The 21420-nt window shown below is 40.4% G+C and overlaps 1 protein-coding gene across 1 annotated transcript in view; it reads right to left on the reverse strand.

Annotated features, from left to right (window-relative positions):
- The window catches only part of UNC13C (unc-13 homolog C), a 398557-nt gene that overhangs the window by 273546 nt on the left and 103591 nt on the right, over positions 1–21420 (reverse strand). The window contains exon 7 of the mRNA XM_034783191.1: positions 8253–8324. Within this exon, the coding sequence (XP_034639082.1) occupies positions 8253–8324 (72 nt within the window). The remainder of the gene's footprint in view (positions 1–8252; positions 8325–21420) is intronic.

Here is a 21420-nt window from a genome sequence, read left to right on the forward strand (position 1 = left end):
ACCCCAGAACTGAACACTCAGATCTTGAACAGCTTTGGATCAGGATCCAAATTTTGCTGCTTGTGACCACCTCTGGACAAAAATGATCAACTATACACTAATTAGCACGGCAAACAAGCTGAATTGCAGCTCATTAGTGCCAAAAGCCAGTTGAACACTGACAAACTAGCCCTTGTAGGTTTGCATATAAAACAAGGGCATAAAACCCTATAGGTTTCCATTTAAAACATCCCCTACTATTAAGTTTACTCAGCTTTGTGTGTTAACATCTGCTCTGCCAGGTACCGAGTGCTCCCAAGCCCCACTGATTTCAGTGGAAGTAGAGGCAATTCAGCAGCTCTCAGGTGATGTTCAGCACCGTACAGGATCAGGCCCCAACTTTATTTCTCTGATTAAATGCAGATGGCTGACACCATCATATTAAGAATTATAGTCTTGTCTGCCTCTAAATAAGTGAAATAAATCTATTGTGAAGGAGGAGCAGTCATCTCAGAGACAGCACGGAGGGAAGCTGGATATTTCGAAGACTTGGTAAACACAGGCAAATGAGGCACCAAGTTATCTTGCTGGTTTGCTTATGAAAAATACAGAGCGAGAGAGAGAGTGAGAGTGTTGAGGGTGTGGAAGTGGGACAAGATAGGAATCTATGGCTGGAAGGAAGGGGAAATAGCCATTTTAATATTAAACCTATGTATTAAATGTGGTTCAAAGACAAGATCAGGACGACTGAAGCTTTTTTCATTTCACCACATGAATTTAAGTTTTTGTTGATGCTTTCACATCTTTAAAGCTACTTACTGCCATCTGCGCTCTGATAAGTGTACTCTGTAAGTGAGGGGTATTAACATGTCGAATGAGGCAAGAAGGGAAGATATTTTTGTTTGTGGCTGGATTTATATTTTCCCCATAACACTTGGAATATTTTGACAATAATAAACAGTCCCACATTTTCTGGAGCACATATCTAGACTGCTCGCCTACTATCACTGCTACACAATCAGTGTCATCATATTACGGCTCTCTACTGCGGCAGAAAAAGCATCACCAGGTGGGGGCAGTTAATATTCATGAGCTGACTAACTCATAAGCTTAGGCATATGCTCTCTCTCTCTCTCACACTCACACACACACACACACACTTACTTGCGATTATGGCTGATGAAGTCTCACCCCCCTGGTGAATCTTACAGCAAGGATATAATTCTGTATTAAATTCTTTGGGTCAGCTCCTCAGCTGGCATTAATCAGCCTACCTTCATTGACAAGTTAGCTGTGCCAATTTATAGCAGCGATGGCGGCAAGGTTAATTAAAAAAACAAACACCTAATTGCTTGAACAGAATAATGAGCTATGTCAGAAAAACTGCAAGAAGCCCCCTTGCCCCCTCTTCATGTCTTCCTGTTTGTTCCCTGCTCTCCAATGCACCACGGGCAAGCTTCTCATCATCCTTATTAATGCTCTCCAACATAGAGCCTTACTCTGCCTTTCAAAAATCTAATTTTTCATTGCGAGGTTAAGCCCCCGCCTTCGCTCTGCCAATGAAACCAGCCTTGATTGCGGGCTTTTTCACATAAACACCTTTGTGCTTCCTCCGTTATGCTTGGACAAAATCCCCATCCACATTTGGAAAGGGATCACCTATCTTTTTTAAAATCTCTCTTTAAAACCTATGTGATGGCTACGAGTCACTGGTGTCTGGTATTCGTTGAGTAGGCAAGCAGCTGTGGCCAGTCTGTCTCTACTATAACTTTGACCTCATCTTCCCTCCCCTTCTTTCCTGCCACATATTGTCTAAAGTCTTGACTGAAAGTTTTCTGGATCCAGGACTGTTTTGTGACAGTTGTTTGTACATTGCCAAATAGGATGAGGCTCTAGTCCCTATAAGTGGATCTTGAATTGTTACGATGATAGAAATATCAGTAATAATAAATGGTGCTGATTAGCTGAGACTATGGAAACTTAAGTAAGCTTAAATTTAAGTAACCAAAAGTTGCTTGTTACATCCCCATGGTAATTGGTACAATGCCCAACCTAGCTGTGCAAAACTGGGCAGAAATTCTGCTCTAGTTCACACTCATATGAGCCAAGTAACTTTGAGAGTTTTAGATAGAAGACTATGGAGACTGAACTATAGTAACTGAAGACTGAAAACAATTTGAGTGCATAGCTGTGACTGAAAACAATGGGATAATGCCCTGGTGGGACAGTGCAGTGCAACACAGCCAGGGAAGTGGCTCTACATAATTATTCTATACCTGCCATACCAGGAGCTGCCTGGGTCAGGTCTTCTCCCAGCTGGTTATTCTTTTAAAGCTTCTCTAACTTGCACCGGCAGATAGATAACAACTAGGAGCTCCTCTGCTAGCCATGATCTCTAAGGATACGTTTAATGGTAAAACATAGTAGCCAAGGAAAACCAAGCAATGGTACACGAATAGCATAATGGCCAACAAGGGTCAGGCTAGAGACTCTTGCCTATATGCTCGGGGTATTACTGATCGCCATATTTGGGGTCGGGAAGGAATTTTCCTCCAGGGTAGATTGGCTCAGCCTCTGGACGTTTTTCGCCTTCCTCAGCAGCATGGGGCAGGGATCACTAGCAGGAGGGTCTCAGCCGATTGAAGTCACTAAAACACAGGATTGGGGACTTCAACGGCAGAGTCCAGGGAAGGGTCTTGCGGCCTGCAGCATGCAGGGGGTCAGACCAGATGATCATAATGGTCCCTTCTGACCTTAAAGTCTATGAGTCTATACTTACCCACTGGTTCGGCGGCAAGCAATCGATCTTCTGGGATCGATTTATCGTGTCTTGGCTAGACGCGATAAATCGATCCCGGAAGTGCTCGCCATCGACGCAGGTAATCCTACTCCGCGAGAGGAGTAGGTGGAGTTGACGGGGGAGCCTGCCTGCCGTGTGGACCCATGGAAGCTCCAACCTTTAAGTTCCAACTAAGATACTTCGACTTCAGCTACGTTATTCACGTAGCTGAAGTTGCGTATCTTAGTTCAAACTGGGGGCTTAGTGTGGACCAGCCCTTAAGCACAACCTGTTCCATTCCTTCCCCTTTTCCAATTCACAGAATGCCCCCTTCACAGCTTACCAGGTATAGAGGTTAAAAAGAAAACCTCAAAACATCTCAAACTGAATTTATACCGTATGTTGATTAATCACAGTTCACAGAAAAGACTGTGTCTTTGAAGATACCTTTGCAGACTTATTGCTATAATATATATGATCTGATTAATCATGTCAGTGCAAATCCTGCCGTGTCTTTCACCCTATTCAATTCCATTGATTTTCACAGGGTATATTTCATTTGTAAGATTTGGACCATTACATTGTGTAAAGAAATCAAAATAAATTGTAGTAGTTCTTGAAAGAACACATTTTACATAATCCTTTTGCTTTGTGGTAAATAGCATAGGAGCCAAATAATCCATGTTTCATTTTTTTGTTATTTAGCATAAGGCTATTATGGGAAACTTGAAGATAAAAATATGTTTGGTCTGAATAACTGGTTTACAAGTTGTGTCTTTGAAATAAAAGCTTAATTTACTCATATTTATTAAAGGACAGTATAATATTACTAGGGTTGTCGATTAATCAGTGAACTCACGCAGTTAAAAAAAATTAATTGCAATTTAAAAAATTAATTGTGATCAACTGCTGTTTTAATCACACTGCTAAACAATAGAATACCAATTGAAATGTATTAAATATTTTTGGATGTTCTTCTACATTTTCAAATATATTTATTTCAGTTACAACACAGAATACAAAGTGTGCAATGCTCACTTTATATTATTTTTTATTCCAAATATTTGCACTGTGAAAGTGATAAACAAAAGAAATAGTATTTTTCAATTCACCTCATACAAGTACTGTAGTGCAATCTCATTATCATGAAAGTGCAACTTACAAATATAGCATTATGTACAAAAAATAACTGCACTCAAAAATAAAACAATGTAAAACTTTACAGCCTACAAGTCCACTCAGTCCTACTTCTTGTTCAGCCAGTCGCTCAGACAAACAAGTTTACATTTACAGAAGATAATGCTGTTTACCTCGTGTTTATTTGAAAATGTAGAAAGCATCTAAAATATTTAAATGAATGGTATTCTATTATTGTTTAACAGCGCAATTAATACCGTGATTAATCACAATTAATTTTTAATTGCTTGACAGCCCTATATTACAAATGTTATTTGTGTATATATGTTTGGTAAAAACTATCTCTTGCTAAACAATAAGAATTAAATGGATTCTGTGCTATTTAACATGTAGCAAAAGGATAATTTTATATATCTTATTATCTGATCCTCAGAATGCTTTCATTCGTAATAATATTCTGTCCTGATCTATTGTGTATATTTATAGCGCTCTGATTAGAGCAATATCTAGGCACTGTTAATGCCCAGCAAAATCCTCCAATACTGAAAAATTATCCACTTATTCTCCTTAGACAATTTGAGATAATTTCACTCAAGCATTATGTCACATGCTTTTTGAACTTTCCATTCCTTTTAAGAAAAAGGACAAAACACAAATAATTATGCTTCCAATTAGCAGTATTTTGAGCACCAGTGACATACCACAAACCTACAGTGCTATGGCTCTGATTCAGCAAAGCAGTTAAATTTATGCTTTAACTTTAAGCACACAATTAAGTCTCAATGATGTTAACAACATTAAGCACATGCTTAAGTGCTCTGCTGAATCAGGGCCTTAGATTATATGTATTGACTACGTATCATAATTTTGTCCCACTGTAGCACGTGCATGGGGCAGCAATCCTTACACAGTCTATCCCCAGAGTTTAATTTATGGGAGGTAGGTGGCAATTTATTCTCGGTGGAAATCATCAGTTGGACATCAGAATTTTCTGGATCAAACCAGTTGTCCAGCCACCCCGGTATCCTTCCTCGAACAGGGGTCAGTACCAGACACCTCAGAAGTAGCTGTAAAACACCCTATAAGGGGATAACCTGACCATAAGGAAAGCTTTTTCCTAACTCCTGTCAGCTAATGGATGTCTCGTTCGCTAAAGATTAAGGGTTTACACATCCATTAACTTTCAGCCTGTCTATAACTGGATGTTCCCACTATTCATGTAAATGTCTGTTCCTTGTTTCAATCCTGCTAAGCACTTGGTCTCAATGATACCTTGTGGCAGTGAGTTCCACTGGTTACTTATTCATTGGGTAGAAAAGTATATCCTTTTGTCAAGTTCTAAATTTGTTGCCTTTCACTTTTATTGTATGTCCCCCATATGTGCCCAGTTTGCCTTCTCTATACAGTACCATTCTTTATATAACTGTCATATAACAAGTATCAGAGGGGTAGCCGTGTTAGTCTGAATCTGTAAAAAGCAACAGAGGGTCCTGTGGCACCTTTAAGACTATCAGAAGTATTGGGAACATAAGCTTTCGTGGGTAAGAACCTCACTTCTTCAGATGCTTTACTTGCATCTGAAGAAGTGAGGTTCTTACCCACGAAAGCTTATGCTCCCAATACTTCTGTTAGTCTTAAAGGTGCCACAGGACCCTCTGTTGCTTTTGTCATATAACAGGCTCCTTTTATTCCTCTCCTTTCTAAAACTATCAGACTTAATCTTTTCATTCTCTCATGAATGTAGATATCGTCCTATGCTTGTAATCATGTTTGTTGTCTGTTTTCAGACTTCTATTTCTGGTACATGTTGTTTGATATGGGCTGACTTGAACTGAAAACAGTTATCAAGCTCAAGCCATATAACAGCCTTATAATATATGCAGTATTATTTTCCATCCTATTCTTTATGCATCCTAACACTGTATTAACTTTTCCGACTGCCGACACATATGGAGCAGACGTTTTCACTGAGCTGTCTGAAAGGACCCCCACTTCCTTCCCCTGAGTGGTTACAGTTAATTCAGAATCGAACAGTGTGGTTAAAATTAGTCCTTCCAGTTTGCATTATCATCGTGCATTTGTCAACAATAAATATGTCAGCTCTAGAACTTGCTCCCTCTTACACAGTTCTCTAGAGGGAGAGGAGTCTGGTTGCTTCAAACAAAACAAAACAAAACAAAAAGCTGTGCAAATGAATTTGTTGAATCTGTCTGCCTCTCTCCCCCCCCCCCCCCCCTTTTGTTGTTGTTGTTGCTGATTTGAGTCAGTGGCTGAATGGATATTGATTGTCACAGGAGTTGGTAATGATTAGAAATTGTCTTTTCGTGGGCATCTGTTAGTAATACATATAGATTGCTTTTAAATTTTGTAAACGTGGCCAGCTATTTTCATAGTCATATGAAATAAATAACAGAAAAAGATGTGTATTTTGTACTAGCTGTGTGATGTATTTTGGTCTATATAAATTATATTTTTCTGTACCTGTTGTTTTTTTACGATTCCATACTTTGCTTTTGCCCTATCAACCTTTGTTGCTATTTTGAGACTGCAGCACAAGGTAACTGCTGTTTTATTGAAAAGGATCATTTTAAACACTAGTTGTTTTCCACTTCATCATTCTATTTTTGAGTACTACCAGCTTATTCCTTTATGATTACCAATGGCACCACACCATCTCCAGTCAAATTACGGGGCCTTCTTTGAAGGTTTTCAATATGAAGATGTAGCCCACTAGCACTTTTCTATCTGCAGCATGTCCACTGTGGAGCCTAACTGCATTAGAAGAAATTGCAAGTGTTTCATTTTCTCAAAGGAGAATAAATCATAGACGAATGTGTTTGGCCTGGTAACTGGGGGAAGACACATGAGTGGCCTTTATCCTTCAAATTAGTGCTTCTGTTTAATCATGCTAGGTTTAGCCAGGTAAAATTACTTGCATCACACTTCAAATCTCCATGGAGAGAATGACATCTATTGTGTTCTTGATTAAAACAACCCTCTTTTGCAAAATACTGGTAGGAAATGGTTATGGCAGGATTATCAGAATGTGATGGTCTTCAAAAGCTTGTCACTGTAAGTTTATGTGGGAAATAATCATTCTAGTGAACCATATACCACGGCACTCATTATTACAGGTGTATTTTATATAGCCAAAAGGCTGCTAGGTGCTTATTAGTAGTGAAAAATTACACATGGTCCCTGCAATCTAATCTAATAGGTAAACTATGACACAACAAAGTAACAGGAGTGGAAAGGCAGGAGGCACTTTTCCTGTGCACAGCACTGTTAAACATCTTTAAAATGACAGTTTCCCATAAACAGAATGCACATAAAATAAATGTTTTATAAAATAAAAATGTCTCTCATGGACCATTTCAAGTGAGAGTCACGACAGACCAAATTAAATCAACCCAGGCTTTCCCCCTCCACTGCTCTAAATCTGCTCTAAATCTACAAAAATACACATACGGGTTAAATGCCAGACTGGAATGATTCAGAAACACAGACCAACAAACACTCTTAGGGATAATAACCTCTTACATTTATGTAACACCTTTTATCCTGTAAGATCTAGCCAGGCTGCTTAACTAGCCAGGTTGCATAGTAGAGGGGGGAGGGAAAATTTAGAAGAGTAGAATCAATCTCTGCTCTTATGAAAAAGAATAAAAGATCAATATTGTCCTGTCATGTCAGACAGGATCTTGTTTTTTTTTTTAATTGTCTCATCTGAAAGTCCCCACATTGTAAATGGCACAGCAATCAGATTATTCCATCCTGGAATGACAAAGGGCTGAATGACTTCTGAGGAGGTTTGAAACAATTTTTTCAAGAAATCCAGGTTTTCCATTCCAGATGCTTAGACCAATATATTTGGAACCAAATATATTATTAGACCAAACTATATATTAGGAAGATTAAAATAACAGGTCATTTATTATTTTAACATAAATATACAATCCTAAGAGCCTGATTTAGCATTTCTTATTTATTTTGCACTAATGAAGGCAAAAAGCCCTGGGTTTGTGTGAGACAAACAGTACATTTAGATGTCCCTTACTTTTGAGATTTGCTGGCTGTTTTTTTCTTAGACTGTAACATTTGCTGTTGGGACCATGTCTTTCTATATGTTTGTAAAGAACCTAGCAACACAGGGCACTTGTATAGGGAAGAGCATCTTGGTGCTACCAGAAAATATATAAATAAATAAACAGCAATACTATAAAAATGCCCAGTCAAGACAAAACAAAATTGTCAACATCATCATCTTTTGCATAACATTAATAATAGATGTTCAAATAGCTCTAGCAAAGTTTCTTCATTATTTAAATGAACACAACTTCCACTGAAAAGCACTTACCATTTCTTCATTGTTTATGGAAGTCCGGATAACCATGGCCAGGGATATACCAGACTTTCGGGCAGCAAGTGTCTGTTTAAAAGTGAACACAAAAAAAGTTAACAAATACACCCGCAATACTAACTATAGAATTTAATGGAAAAAAGAGAGGTTGATAATGTTATTCTATGTGAGTTTAACCAAAATTGTAACAAAATGATGAGTAAGTTTCAGTTATTGTTTACTGCACAGAACTTTTAATGTTACAGTACATAATGGAAACACACTTTCCATCATCATTATTGTTTCTATTGGCAGTGCCTAGCTGAACTGCTATTCCTAATATAAAACCTGTTATTTAGGATTTTATGGCTAGGTTTTTTTAACCCACAGGCTGTCACTATTTTTCCGCTTTGCCGAGCGAATTCATGTGATACAAGGATAGGCATCCTGCCCTAATGTGGTAGCAGGACAAGTCTGCAGCAATTTGGAGATTATTTTGCAGTGGGTTTAGAATTCAAATTGCCAGCCTGAATCATTTTTTTTAAGTCACTGACCATTTTTAACGAGTGTGTGTGTGTGTAAAATATTTCCCTGCCCTAAAAGAAGCTGCAGAAAATTTTACTACAGAAAAAGAAAATAAGTCTTTATCAAAGAAGCTAACAATATTCACTCAGCATTCAGAAAGGATAAGGGTAGAGTGAAAGTGCTTCAGCTAGGAAAGGATTAACTCTATCTCCTGTCTTCCTCTCTCTTTGCCCAGCCATTCAGAATAGAAGCTATAAGAATGGCTGCTGGGTTCTGAAGACTGGAATGAAATCCAGGTGGGGGGAGTGTCAGGTGTTATGTTTGTTTTGATTTATACGGTAGGGATCCATTCTGCATAGCACTGAGCACTTCTGTGAGTGCATTCCAATGGCTAAAATGGGCATTAAGGGTGCTCAGCACCTGGCAATAGTGAGCCAATAAAGATTTGCACTTCAGACCTTGCTGATTGCTGATGTGGCTTATTTCTACCCATCAGCTCCAAAACAGCACATGCAAAAGCAGGTAAAACAAAACAAAAAATTCTTTTATACAAAAAATAAGGTGGCTATATGCTATCCCAGTGCCTGAGTACATTCTTTATTGCCATTGTGATCACCTAAAATGGGTCTTTAACAATTAACCATGGAAATAAGCCTTGTGTGGTATTAGGCACCACACACAGCCTCCACAAATACTGCCGGCACCATTGTGTAGTAGAACTGCATCAGTTCTAGAGCCAGAAGGCCCTTTTCATTCTTGGGGGAATAGACAGAATTTATTCCACTATACAAAATCCCAGCAGTAATACCATTGCATCATTGTAAAATATTGTTACCTCTGAGGCTGAGCTAAAACATTCCCTTCCCAGTCAAAGTAAATCATTCCAGGAGTGTCTGAATGCCTCTATCACTATACTTCTCTTACCAAGCCTCTGCCTTGTCATGCATCTCTTCTCTTGTGGGCTAGTGGTGTTAAGGATGAGCAATTAGACACTCACAGATCCTTAAGTCTTTTGCCCTGATTGGGACATTCGCGTTACTGCCTGCTAGGTCTCTAGAATTCATTTTTGCATAAATTCCAGTAATTTTTTCCTTCTGAGATCCTTAATTTAAACCATTGTGCCTACTACACTATCTGTTTTGGTGACCACATATTGGACCACAACCACACCGATTTACACCAGCTGAGGAGTTGGCCCATGAAGTTTTGGCTGGAGTGAAAACTTGAGATTCTTTCCAGTTTAATTTTGAGCTTGGAGATAATTTGAAATGGATTTTTGTACTTAGATACATTAAGACTGTTCATTTTAACTTTTTAAATGTTTACTTTCTCCTGCTGCTCTAGCCATCCAATTTTCAACAAGTTTCCCTTGATAATAATAAACTTCAGAGAGATATAAAAATATTAATCTTGTGAAACTAATTATGGTGTAAGAAAAAGACCTTGGCATGGAAATATTTGATTTGCTTCATCACTATCTTATTACAGTTAATAGATGAACCAAGCAATCTTTTTTTCTTCTTAAACTCTCAGCAATTTACCTAGCCTGTGAGATTCATTCAGCATTAATTTTCTTAGCCAGTCATTAATAACTAAATAATTCTGTCTGCCTGTCTGTTGCCATCTCTCTCTTTTATTTCTATAAATAGGGCACATTGAAAATGTGTGTGCTGGTGAGGCTGATAAAATAGAATGTTTATGATAGGGACGATTTAAATATCTCCCAGGTTTTGCTTTTCAGACTTGCTGTGACAATGCTGCATACTGTCAGGCTGACAAATCAGAGAAGACAAAGAGTAGCCAAAATTTGTTATAAAGCTATGTGTGGGCGGGCAACAGCCTCCAGTGGTGGCCAGTGGAGCTCCAGAGTATCAAGGACTCAGACCGGAATTAGCAGGTTAAATCCATGTGTTTTGTTGGTTTGTTTGCAGGATTTCTTTTTTTAAAGCCTGGAGAGTGGTCAGTTATGCTAAGTTGCTTACAGCAAGTTCCCGTCACAATTGTGACCTCTAACCTTTACGTCTCTTCTGCTTACAAAACAAGGCACTGCTTTTCATTTTATAATATGTGGTGCTACTCATTTTAGGTTAGACAGGGACTTGGATTATGCATTAGTGCAGGAGTGTAGGGAGAGTAAGAACCTCAGCTGTGAGCATGTGGGGCAGGGAGTGGATAGAATGTTTATCTTGACCTGCAACAATGCACCAGCCAGTGCAGATGAGCCAGTACAGGGAGTGGTGTTATTTGCTATCAGTGTAGACCAGCAGCAAACTACTAACCTTCTAGAGAAAAAAGGGAAGCAAGGAGGGAATTTGCTTCAATGGGGTATCTGTGAGGCACAAACTCTCCCGGGCCTACTCTGGGAGTTGCACAGCTTACCTATTATCCCTTGCTCAGAACAGTGCCTAAAGTCATAATGGGGATAGGGGTGAAACCAAATTAATCGCTGGCACCCCTAGTGGCCAGTGTGGATAAAAGGCCCAAAGGGCCAGCTCCCAGAAGAGACATGGCATTTTGCTGATGGACCTTGGATCTATGGGAAAAGGGGAGACTTGAAGTCTTTGCAGACTGAGGTTCCTCTTTTGGCATGCTCTGTCCCCTTGCAGGGGTAACAGATGTATGGGTTATATAGTAGAAACCCTGTAACTCTGTTCTGAAAATTGGGTTTCCAACCATCAGAGGGGTGAGGTTCTGGAACAGTTGTTGGGGCCAAACCATTTGTTTTATGAAAGAGCTGGACAAATGTGTAAGTAAGTGTATGAGGGGATCAGGGTCAGAAGCTCCGGGGCTCACTTGTGGTTAATGTCTTACGTTCCTGAAAGCACATTTCAAGGCTGCAGCCAGCCAACTACATGGGTAAGGAAGGAATTCACCCCTCCAGCCCCAAGTATTTTGAGGGAGTTTGGTCTCCTTCCTCTGAAGCACCAGAGATGGCCATGGCTGGAAAAGGTACACTGGACAGGGAGAGACAGCCCTCTGAGGTGGCAGTGGGAGCTTGGCTGGCTGGTTCTTGCTCAAGTGCTCAGGGTCTAACTGATTGCTGCATATGGGGATGGGAAGGAACTTTCCCCCAGGTCAGATTGGCAGCGACCTGGGTGTTTTTTCACCTCCCTCTGCCGCGTGTGGGTCATTTGCTGGGATTATTTGGGTGCATCTGACTTAATCCATTTCCTGACATTGCAGGCGCCTTGAGCATTTGTGCACTTCTGTTCCTCCTATTCTCTGCCTGTAGCACATAATAGTCTAGTCTTCTCAGGGTTGTAATACTTTTGTCTAATTTCAGTTGTTTTGTTTAGTGTGTGGGTAGTGAGTAGAGTAGATGGCCTGTGACAAACTGGGAGACCACAGACCTAGTGGTCCCTTTAGCTCTATGACTCTGTGACCCACTTAGATGCTTGGTATGAGGGAGCCAGGGCAGATTGCGGGACAGCTCCAGACACCAGCGCAGCAAGCGCCTGCCTGGGGCGACAAGCTGCGGGGAGCGACCTGCCAGTCGCTGTGAAGGCAGCAGTCAGGCTGCCTTCGGCGGCATGCCTGCGGGAGGTCCGCCGGTCCCACAGCTTCAGCAGCGGGCATGCCAAAGCCGCAGGACCGGCGGAGCTCCAGCAGGCATGCCGCCAAATCCGCATTACCAGCAGACCTCCTGCAGGCACACCACCGAAAGTCGCCTGACTGCCGTTCTTGGGGCAGCAAAATACATAGAGCCGCCCATGGTAGAGAGAGTGCTCTTCTCCAGTGTTCTGTTAATAACAGCCTGCTGTTTAAACCATTCCTGTGTCTCTCCTCGTTTTCCTGCATGTCCTGATCAAGAGGGATTTGTGAGAAAGGAGCAAAAGTGAAGAGTCCTTATGGACAGAGCTTAGCAAGATTTCAGTGAGCAAAGTTATTATAAGGATTATTTTTATTTATGTAGCACTGTCAGAATATGCCATGCTGTACTAAAGGAACATTTCAACAAGTAGACAGCCCTGCTATGAAGAACTTACAGTCTCAGGATGTGTCTACACAGCAAGACACACCCTGTGGTAACAAGTCTCAGAGCCGGGGTCAACTGACTTGGGCTCACGGGGCTCGTGTTATAGGGCTAAATTAATTAATACCCTACAATAGAGAACAAATATAGAACAGTGTAGAGACCTTGAAGATGGAATGATTCATGGAGCTGGTGGCCTTTTAGGAGATTTTTTGAAAGGAGGCAGCAAGAGTCCTAGCCAGACCTAGGAGGTGGGAATCATGTGGCCAGACATGAAAGAAGCAGCAATGAAGTATGTTTTTCTTTTTTTTAGCAGATGGAGCCTCAAGAAGAGGCGGAGCAAATGGGAAGAACTTCATAAGAAGAGGAATGAGCAGTGGGAGCATCAATGGGTTAGGAGGTTGAAAAAAAATCTAGTTTTCCTCTAGGAATTATTAGACTTGCCTCTGTGAACCAGGATACTGATCCAACATACAGAGCAGCAGGAATTCTGAACTGGCCAAAGGAGACAAAGGGCATATTCAGGAGAAAAAGCATGTGTGGAATGTAGAGAGGGGATGGAGAAGATGGGGTCAGAGAGAGAGAGAGAGAGAGAGAGCTCTGCAAGTGAGTAGACAGGGAATGAAGGGTGGCGGGGGTGGGGAGGGGCAGGGCAGGGCAGGAAGGGGACCAGTGCTGAAATCAAGAAGTGAGGAATAGGCCAAGACAAGAAATTACCAGAGCATGGACTATCATCTTGGCAGAAGGAATGGAAAGGAAGGGATGAATATTGGAAATGCTGTGGAGAAAGACACAGCAGGATTTGGCAATGGCCTGGGTATAAGAGAAGTAGGAAAGAAAAGGATATACTATAAGTCATGAACAACAGTTAGGATGTAAGCTGATAGAAAAATGTTTTAAAAGCATGAAATTGAAAAGAGTTGTCATACTGAGAAATTTTAATGGCCTATCCATGGAAAGGAAAAACTAGAAGAAGGCAATGAAGAATTGGTTTGATCTCAGTATGTGCATCAACTAACAAAGTTGATATCAGACCTGAAGCCAAATTAAGAGGCACATCCAAATAAGTGGGTCTAATATATACCTTTTGTCTAGCACCCTTGGTATGTAAGTGAGATCACCAGACTCTTGTACACTCACGTTCAAACACCAATTTGCATCTTACCATCATCATCTATGAATTTTGTCCACTCAGGGTACAGGAATTTATGTGGGTGTTATCTGCATGCTAAATTCTGAGAGAGAAGGGTATAGAAGAAAAAGCAACTAACAGGAAGGTGTATGGACGTATTAGTTAAAGCAGGACACCATCTATTTTAACTTGTGCTTTTTTTATACCTTCTCTCAGCTCCCTGGTATGTAAGTTACAACAACCTAGTCTTACACTCACTTGTGCATTCCTCGCCATCCCCACCCCCTGACTAATGAGCAACTTATACATCATCTCTGAATTTGGCCTCGGGTCTTAAATAATGAAAATAATTGTATAAGATGTTACAGGAGCAGAAACTCTGAAAAGTAGTGATTGGAAGCATATTGGGATTAGAATTAAACTACAATTAAAATGTTCAGTGAAAAGTCATGGGAGTGACTAAAGCTGCCTGTGGTGATGACATAAAGGGAAGAGGTGTGTTGGACAGCTAAGACAGCAGTGAGGTTTAAAGACACTTGCAACCTCCTGGAACACATGGGTTGTTGAAGAAGAGATGAAGCGCAGCCAGGACCCCCATTTCCCCACTGCCTGCTGGACCTTCGCAATCGTGCCTCCTCTGAGAGCACCATCACCATCTGGGAGCAGATGGGCCCTGCCGCCCCACCCATCCTCTAGCCAGGAAGATGCCAGCAGAACCTTTTCTAGCAGCCTCTGGACAGTGGTGATACCTTAGACTCCCTCTCCTTCAATTGGTATAGATATTCTTTCCCCTCTATTGATTGGCTATGTTTCCCCCTCACAAATCTTTTGTTGTCAATCACAATCTCGCTGCCCTCCATATTCCTCCCTACCCTTTACTCCTTCTTTTCTCTTCTATGCCCCCCCTCACAATGCCTGCAATCTCGTTTTAGGTGTTTCTTATTAATTAATCCCCTCCTGCCTTTCCTCTTCACCCCACACCTGGTCCATTATACATTTCATATAGGTATGTAAATAAATCTAAAAGATAAATGCCCACCCCAAACAAAACAAAACAAAAACACAACACAACACAACCATAGAACTTATATGAGGTTTGCCAGTCAACACTCTGCTTGCATGGTGCATCCCTTTCCATCCACCTTTTGTCTGTTTAGACCTCAGTTCTGCAAGTGATGGCACGTAGGTGTCCTGGAGTGCCAATGTGGAGCTCCACTGAAGTCAATGAGGCCTCACACATAAGCAGATGATATTAGTTGCAGGACTGGGGCCTCAGATTGTAAACTGTTTGGGGCCGGGACTAAAAATAGAGTGCAAATATTTAACAAAAAAGGTAACAAGAGTAAATGGAATTAAAATAATTATCTGTGATCACTGGGAAGTTATTGAAATACATAAAAAGCAAGTATGCCTACAACAGGACAGCTGTGGCCTCGAGGGGTAGGAGAAAATGACAGTGACTGAGGCCTAAATGGAGTTTTATCTTCAATATTGCCACTATAAGCGGAAGGCAGCATTCAAAGAACTTAGATATATTTTCTTGGAGAGCAATGTGAGATGTTCAGAGGCTTTGCCATTGCAACAGAGCAGATAATTAGGCAATTAAAAATATTAAAAGTTGACAGTGCACTAGGCCCACAGGAATTATATTACAGAAATGTGAAATTAATAACAAGGGTATTGGGGAGGTCCTTAGCAAAGGTTCTGAAGCATTCACCTAAAGACAAGATGAAATACCAGAAGATTTGAAGGTGCCTATTTGCCATAATTAAGCAAGGAACAAGAAAAAGATTCACAACATTGTAGATTGGTGTGTAAACCCACCTGTACACATACTCATGAGAGAGAGAGATTTCCTCCCCCATGGATCCAAGCTTTCCCTCATCAGTTAAAAAAAGCCCCATCTTAACACTGGAAGCAATTTCATTCCTCCCACCCTTTCCTCCTAGCTGTTAGGCTCTTTGCTTCCTTCCTTTTCCAGATGTCAGAGCCTCTCTCCACTGTGATAGAGGCTCTGAAGTCTCCTCCCAGTACTTAAAGTAACTGGCTCGGTGGGTGTGTAAAATGAGTGTAATTTGCACTAATTCAGCATTCTGCTGGGCCAAATTCAACTCAGGTATAAGGGATCGGGAAGAAAACAAATGGGAACTGTGTCCTCTCATGCCAGGGTTTAATTTGGCCCATGAAAGTGCTGGGCACGGTGTGGGTCAATGTTAAAGTAGAGAGGCATGTTTTATCTGACTCCTACCGGCAAATTACTTTTCCTGTTATATTACCCCTCCCACTCTGAATATATAAAGTACACTTGCTTCTCAGACCCAGTGGAATGCCAAGTCAGTGCGAGTTACATCACTTTGGCCCTGACCAAATTACTTATACCTGATGTTTTACTTACTTGACCATTTAAGTTGCAAGTGATTTTGGCCAAGCTACTTCCGTCATCAACTTTAATCTATGTCATGCTTTCAGACATGGTATTAACACCAGCCCCTTTCTTTTTGAACTCAATGTATAGTAACTTAGTAAGTGTTCCTATTAGCCAACATTCATAGAATCGTAGGACTGGAGGGGACCTCGAGAGGTCATCTAGTCCAGTCTCCTGCACTCATGGCAGGACTAAGTATTTTCTTTAGAATATCCCTGACAGGTGTTTGTCTAACCTGCTCTTAAAAATCTCCAATGATGGATATTTCACAACTTCCCTAGGCAATTTATTCCAGTGCTTAATCACCTTGACAGTAGGAAGTTTTTCCTAATATCCAACCTAAACCTCCCTTGCTGCACTGCTATTTAATCCCATTGTTTCTTGTCCTATCCTCAGAGGTTAAGAAGAACAATTCTTCTCCCTCGTCTTTGTCACAAACTTTTTATGTACTTGAAAACTGTTATCATAGCCCTTCTCATTCTTCTCCTTTACAGACTAAACAAACCCATTTTTTTCTATCTTTCCTTATAGGTCACGTTTTCTAGACGTTTAATCATTTTTTTTTGCTCTTCTCTGGTCTTTCTCCAATTTGTCCACATCTTTCCTGAAATGTGGTGCCGAGAACTGGACACAATACTCCAGTTGAGGTCTAATCAGCACAGAGTAGAGCAGAAGAATTATTTCTCATGTCTTGCTTACAACACTCCTAGAATGATGTTCGCTTTTTTTGCAACAGTGTTACACTGTTGACTCATATTTAGCTTGTGGTCCACTACGATCTCCAGGTCCCTTTCTGCTGTACACCTTCCTAGGCAATCATTTCCCATTTTGTACGAGTGCAACTGATTGTTCCTTCCTAAATGGAGTACTTTGCATTTGTCCTTATTGAATTTCATCCTATTTACTTCAGACCATTTCTCCAGTTTGTCCAGATCATTCTGAATTATAATCCTATCCTCCAAAGAACTTGCAACCCCTCCCAACTTGGTATCATCTGCAAACTTTATAAGTGTACTCTCTATGCCATTATCTAAATCATTGATAAAGACATTGAACAGAACTGACCCAGAATTGATCCCTGCAGGACCCCACTCGTAATGCCCTTCCAGCATGACTGTGAACCACTGACAACTACTCTTTTGGAATGGATTTCCAACCATTTTTGCACCCACCTTATAGTAACTCCATCTAGGTTGCATTTCCCTAGTTTGTTTATTATTCTCAGCTATTGTCAAATATTAATGTATTACTCAATTTAACATGGAATTCAATTAAAATCTGTATGTGAACATTTCCACATTTGATTCTGCCATGGAATTTCCAGTTTGAGAGAGAAGCCTCTGGTAAAATCTTCATGATTTGGTCCCATATGTAGTAAAAATAATACACAGAGATACTACTGCCCAAAAATATCACAAACCAGTGAGAGAAGATAGGCAACCATCATATTACCTTACTATATGACTTTATTATTAATTTTCTATAATATTCATATCATTCTTAATATATGTCCCAATATCATAAAGGAGGATTTGGTCCATCTGAAGTTTAAGGTACATATAAACAAGAATATTATGTAATAACATGGTGTGTGTGTGGTGATAGCTCCAAAACAGCTTGGAAAGCTGCAATTATTCTCAGAAAATAAAATACATCTGGCTTGCCATGTGGATAAAGCTGTAGACTATTAAAACTGAAAAGAGAAAATTCAAAGCTAGAGAAATGTGAGTAGCTGTTCAGCAATCAGTACCATATTTTATTAGGTAATTTAAAGGTTTCTTCAGGGCTCTCATGCCGAGGGGAAAAAAATGACAAAAAGTAGGTTCTCCACAGGCTAGATCTCATAATTTAATAGCGAACTAGTTTCAAAACAGCTTCTCTTTGAACTATTAAAAGGTAATTTATGTACTTCTTTGGAGATCTGAATTATAGTCTTTGCAAAAAATATATCTATATCTATATCTGTGCTCTATAGCACAGGGAAAAAGCATCTGAAAGAAAACAAACTGGCACCCAAAATTACTTAACCCCTTCCTACGATTTTTCTATTAAAAAAAAAAAAAGTTGATGCCTGAGCTTGAAGCATTTGACAGGGCTATGATATTAAACCCAGAAAGTGGGGTCAGAAATGGCAACTCAGCTTTAACTAAAGCATCACTACTTGGAACCACTGTAATAAAATGCATTCTCTCTTGCCATCTGTTTTTGCAGCACAAACATCTTATCATCATCAGAGGTCTTCTTGAATACTAAGGTAGGTCCAACAAGGGAATGAAAGCAAGAGAAGGAGATTTTTACCAATACCTCCATTACCATGTGCTTGCAACTAATTCTTAAGTTCTGCAACACGCAGGTCTGAAATGAACTAATTTAATCACAATCAATGTTTTTTCCACTTTATCTCAAATTCTATTTTTTCAATAAAGCAGGTATAAAAAGTATATGATTTTCTTTATATATTTAACAAGCTAATATTAAGAAAATTTCCTAAATCACTTTATGCATAATTAAGGAATACTCTAGCAAAGTGAAATAATCACACTCAAGGTAATATAGAAACCGAGCCAGACCTTAGCTTTTGCACACTAGTGTTATTCCACTGGAGTCAAAGTCTCTATATCAGTATACATGAGCTGAGATCTGGCCCACTGGGTTTAGATAAGTGTTTTAAATCTTGAAATATCTATCCTACTATCATTGCTGTTTTGCTGCTACAAATGTTTTTTTTTATGGGAGAGAAATTTATATGAAAAAAGGTGACAATGGACTATAGTTTCAGGCAAGTCCTGTGGTTTATGCTGATTTATCAATACACCTGGAATGCTCCCTAAGGAATCAAACCTTCTCACAATATCAAGAATTAATAATTTTATATCAAAAAAGTTTCACTCAACATTCTGGTATCATACTCATGCTACGTCAATGCTTAACCAAGTCAGCGTAAGCATATGAAGGGAGACACTCAAATAGCAAGAAACAAGGAAGAAATTCAATTCACATATGTATGAAATTTACACTGTATAATCTTCTTTAAGTCAAATGTAACCAGCAATGATTCCCAACATTTCTCAAAAGATCACTGAAATCATCACCTGCATGTACAGATGACCGAGAAATGTAAAGCTAGGAAGACTGAGGTAATGCTGGTGGGAAGGTGGACGTGTTTTGAAAAACTTGCCTCCTTTATTTTCCTTTTATGATGGCATTTTCCATCAGATTATTAAGTCAATCAGCAGTCTTGCGGTCCTTTGAACCTCCTCATTGCTACTGGGTACCAAAATAGCCTTGATGGTGAAAAATGCTCATGGCTGTCAGGGACTAGCCAGAAGATGATTACACCTACCTGGCCATAGTGATCCATGCATTTATGACTTCCCCTACAATTACTGCAACTCCTTTTTATGAGTCAAGCCATACCTATGAAAATGCTCCAGCTGGTACAAAAACCTGTCTTCTTAGTAACAGAACACATCACCCTGGTGCTCTCTGTGCTGACTCCCCAAATGACTACAAGGTATCTGTCCTGATATTCAAAATCCTCCATGGGATTGGCCCTAGCTACCTGAAAGATTGCTTCCACTTTGGTGACCATAACCTCCACAGCAGCTACATTCCACTGGAACTTATAACAATGCCAACTAATAGGGAACACTCATGACTGCAGCAAACAGAACTTTCATTGCAGCTGGGTTTAGACTATGGTACTCTCCTGCAAGAGAGAAGAATTACTGTGGCACTAACCACTTTCAGAACTAAATGAAAAGCTATTTCTTGTGTCTAGCTTTATTGAAATTCTTTCTTCATGCACACACAACCCACCCAATGACTTATGTACCCGAACAACAAACAAAATCAGATCAAAACTAATCAAACTGTTTGCCCAGTGGAACAGATGAATGATTGAAAGACACTTGGGATGGGTTTAAATGGCAGATTGCAATTTTATTAATTATACCTTAGGGAGCGGCACAACATTGTTTTCCATTGCCTACACTGGTTCCAGTGCAGGTTAGAGGAACCAAACAGCTCAGAGTAGACCCTCTTCCCCGTTCTATCCCACTGACTCAGTTCAGTTGTGAAACACGCCGCATAAGGTGGCATGGAATGGGAAGGGTCACAAGACTGGGTGGGAGGAACTTCAGTCCTGAAAGACTTCAAGCTCTTTCCCACCATGTGCAAGGTCCAACTGTGCCATCCTGAGTCTCATTTATCTCTGGGAGTTGGCTCTTTTAGCCTTTACCTGCACTGGACACTAGTCACAAGTTATGATGAGTCAGTAATCATAACAACATTATAGGAACTTCAGATCCTATCATTTCTAACTGGATTGTGCCTCCAGGAGGCAGCAAGGAAGGCAAAACCCCCACCGGATTACATGCCAATTTGGTCCAACAGGAAAAGTTCCTTCATGATCCCTAAAAGAGGTGATTGGTCAGACCTGTAATATCATAAGCAACACAACTCCTAATCTACAACTAAGGAGAGGGAGGCCAAGGTAAGAGGCTTAGAAAAGCCTGGATTTAGTTTAAATTGTGAGGGGAGGGGAGTGCAAACAGCACCCAATCAGCTGGCTTCATTCACTTTTGCCTAGCCAATGGTTAAGCAGAGAATCGAAGATGCGGGGGAGCCTCCTCCCTGCCACATATATGTTTTGGATTTCTTTCACTCCCTGATGTCCAGTCAAAGGGCCTCCCGCATTAAAGGTTATAAGAGGATATTATCCTACAGTCTGAGAAGGGAGACAGAGTGTAAGAGACTGTTATTGTTATCTCTATTTTAAAATACTTAGGAGGCATTCAGATAATATGGTGATTAGGGGCTAGTTGATACTTACATATACAGACAGTATTTTATCTACTGCTACCAGTCTATCTTGGCAACTAATCTGGATTTTTTATCCCCACCAGAGGGATTCAAGCTGTGTGTGAAAGATTCATGCTAACAGACAAAAATAAATACAGGGCTGCAAAGTAATTCATGGAAAGTGAGTCTAACCCAGTGTTTCCCAAACTTGGGACACCACTTGTGTAGGGAAAGCCCCTGGCGGGCCGGGCTGGTTTGTTTACCTGCCATGTCCGCAGGTTCAGCCGATCGTGGCTCCCACTGCTGCTCCAGGCCAATGGGGGCAGCG

This window comes from Trachemys scripta, chromosome 10 (genome assembly GCF_013100865.1).
Source record: "Trachemys scripta elegans isolate TJP31775 chromosome 10, CAS_Tse_1.0, whole genome shotgun sequence".
NCBI classification, from domain to species: Eukaryota; Metazoa; Chordata; order Testudines; family Emydidae; genus Trachemys; species Trachemys scripta.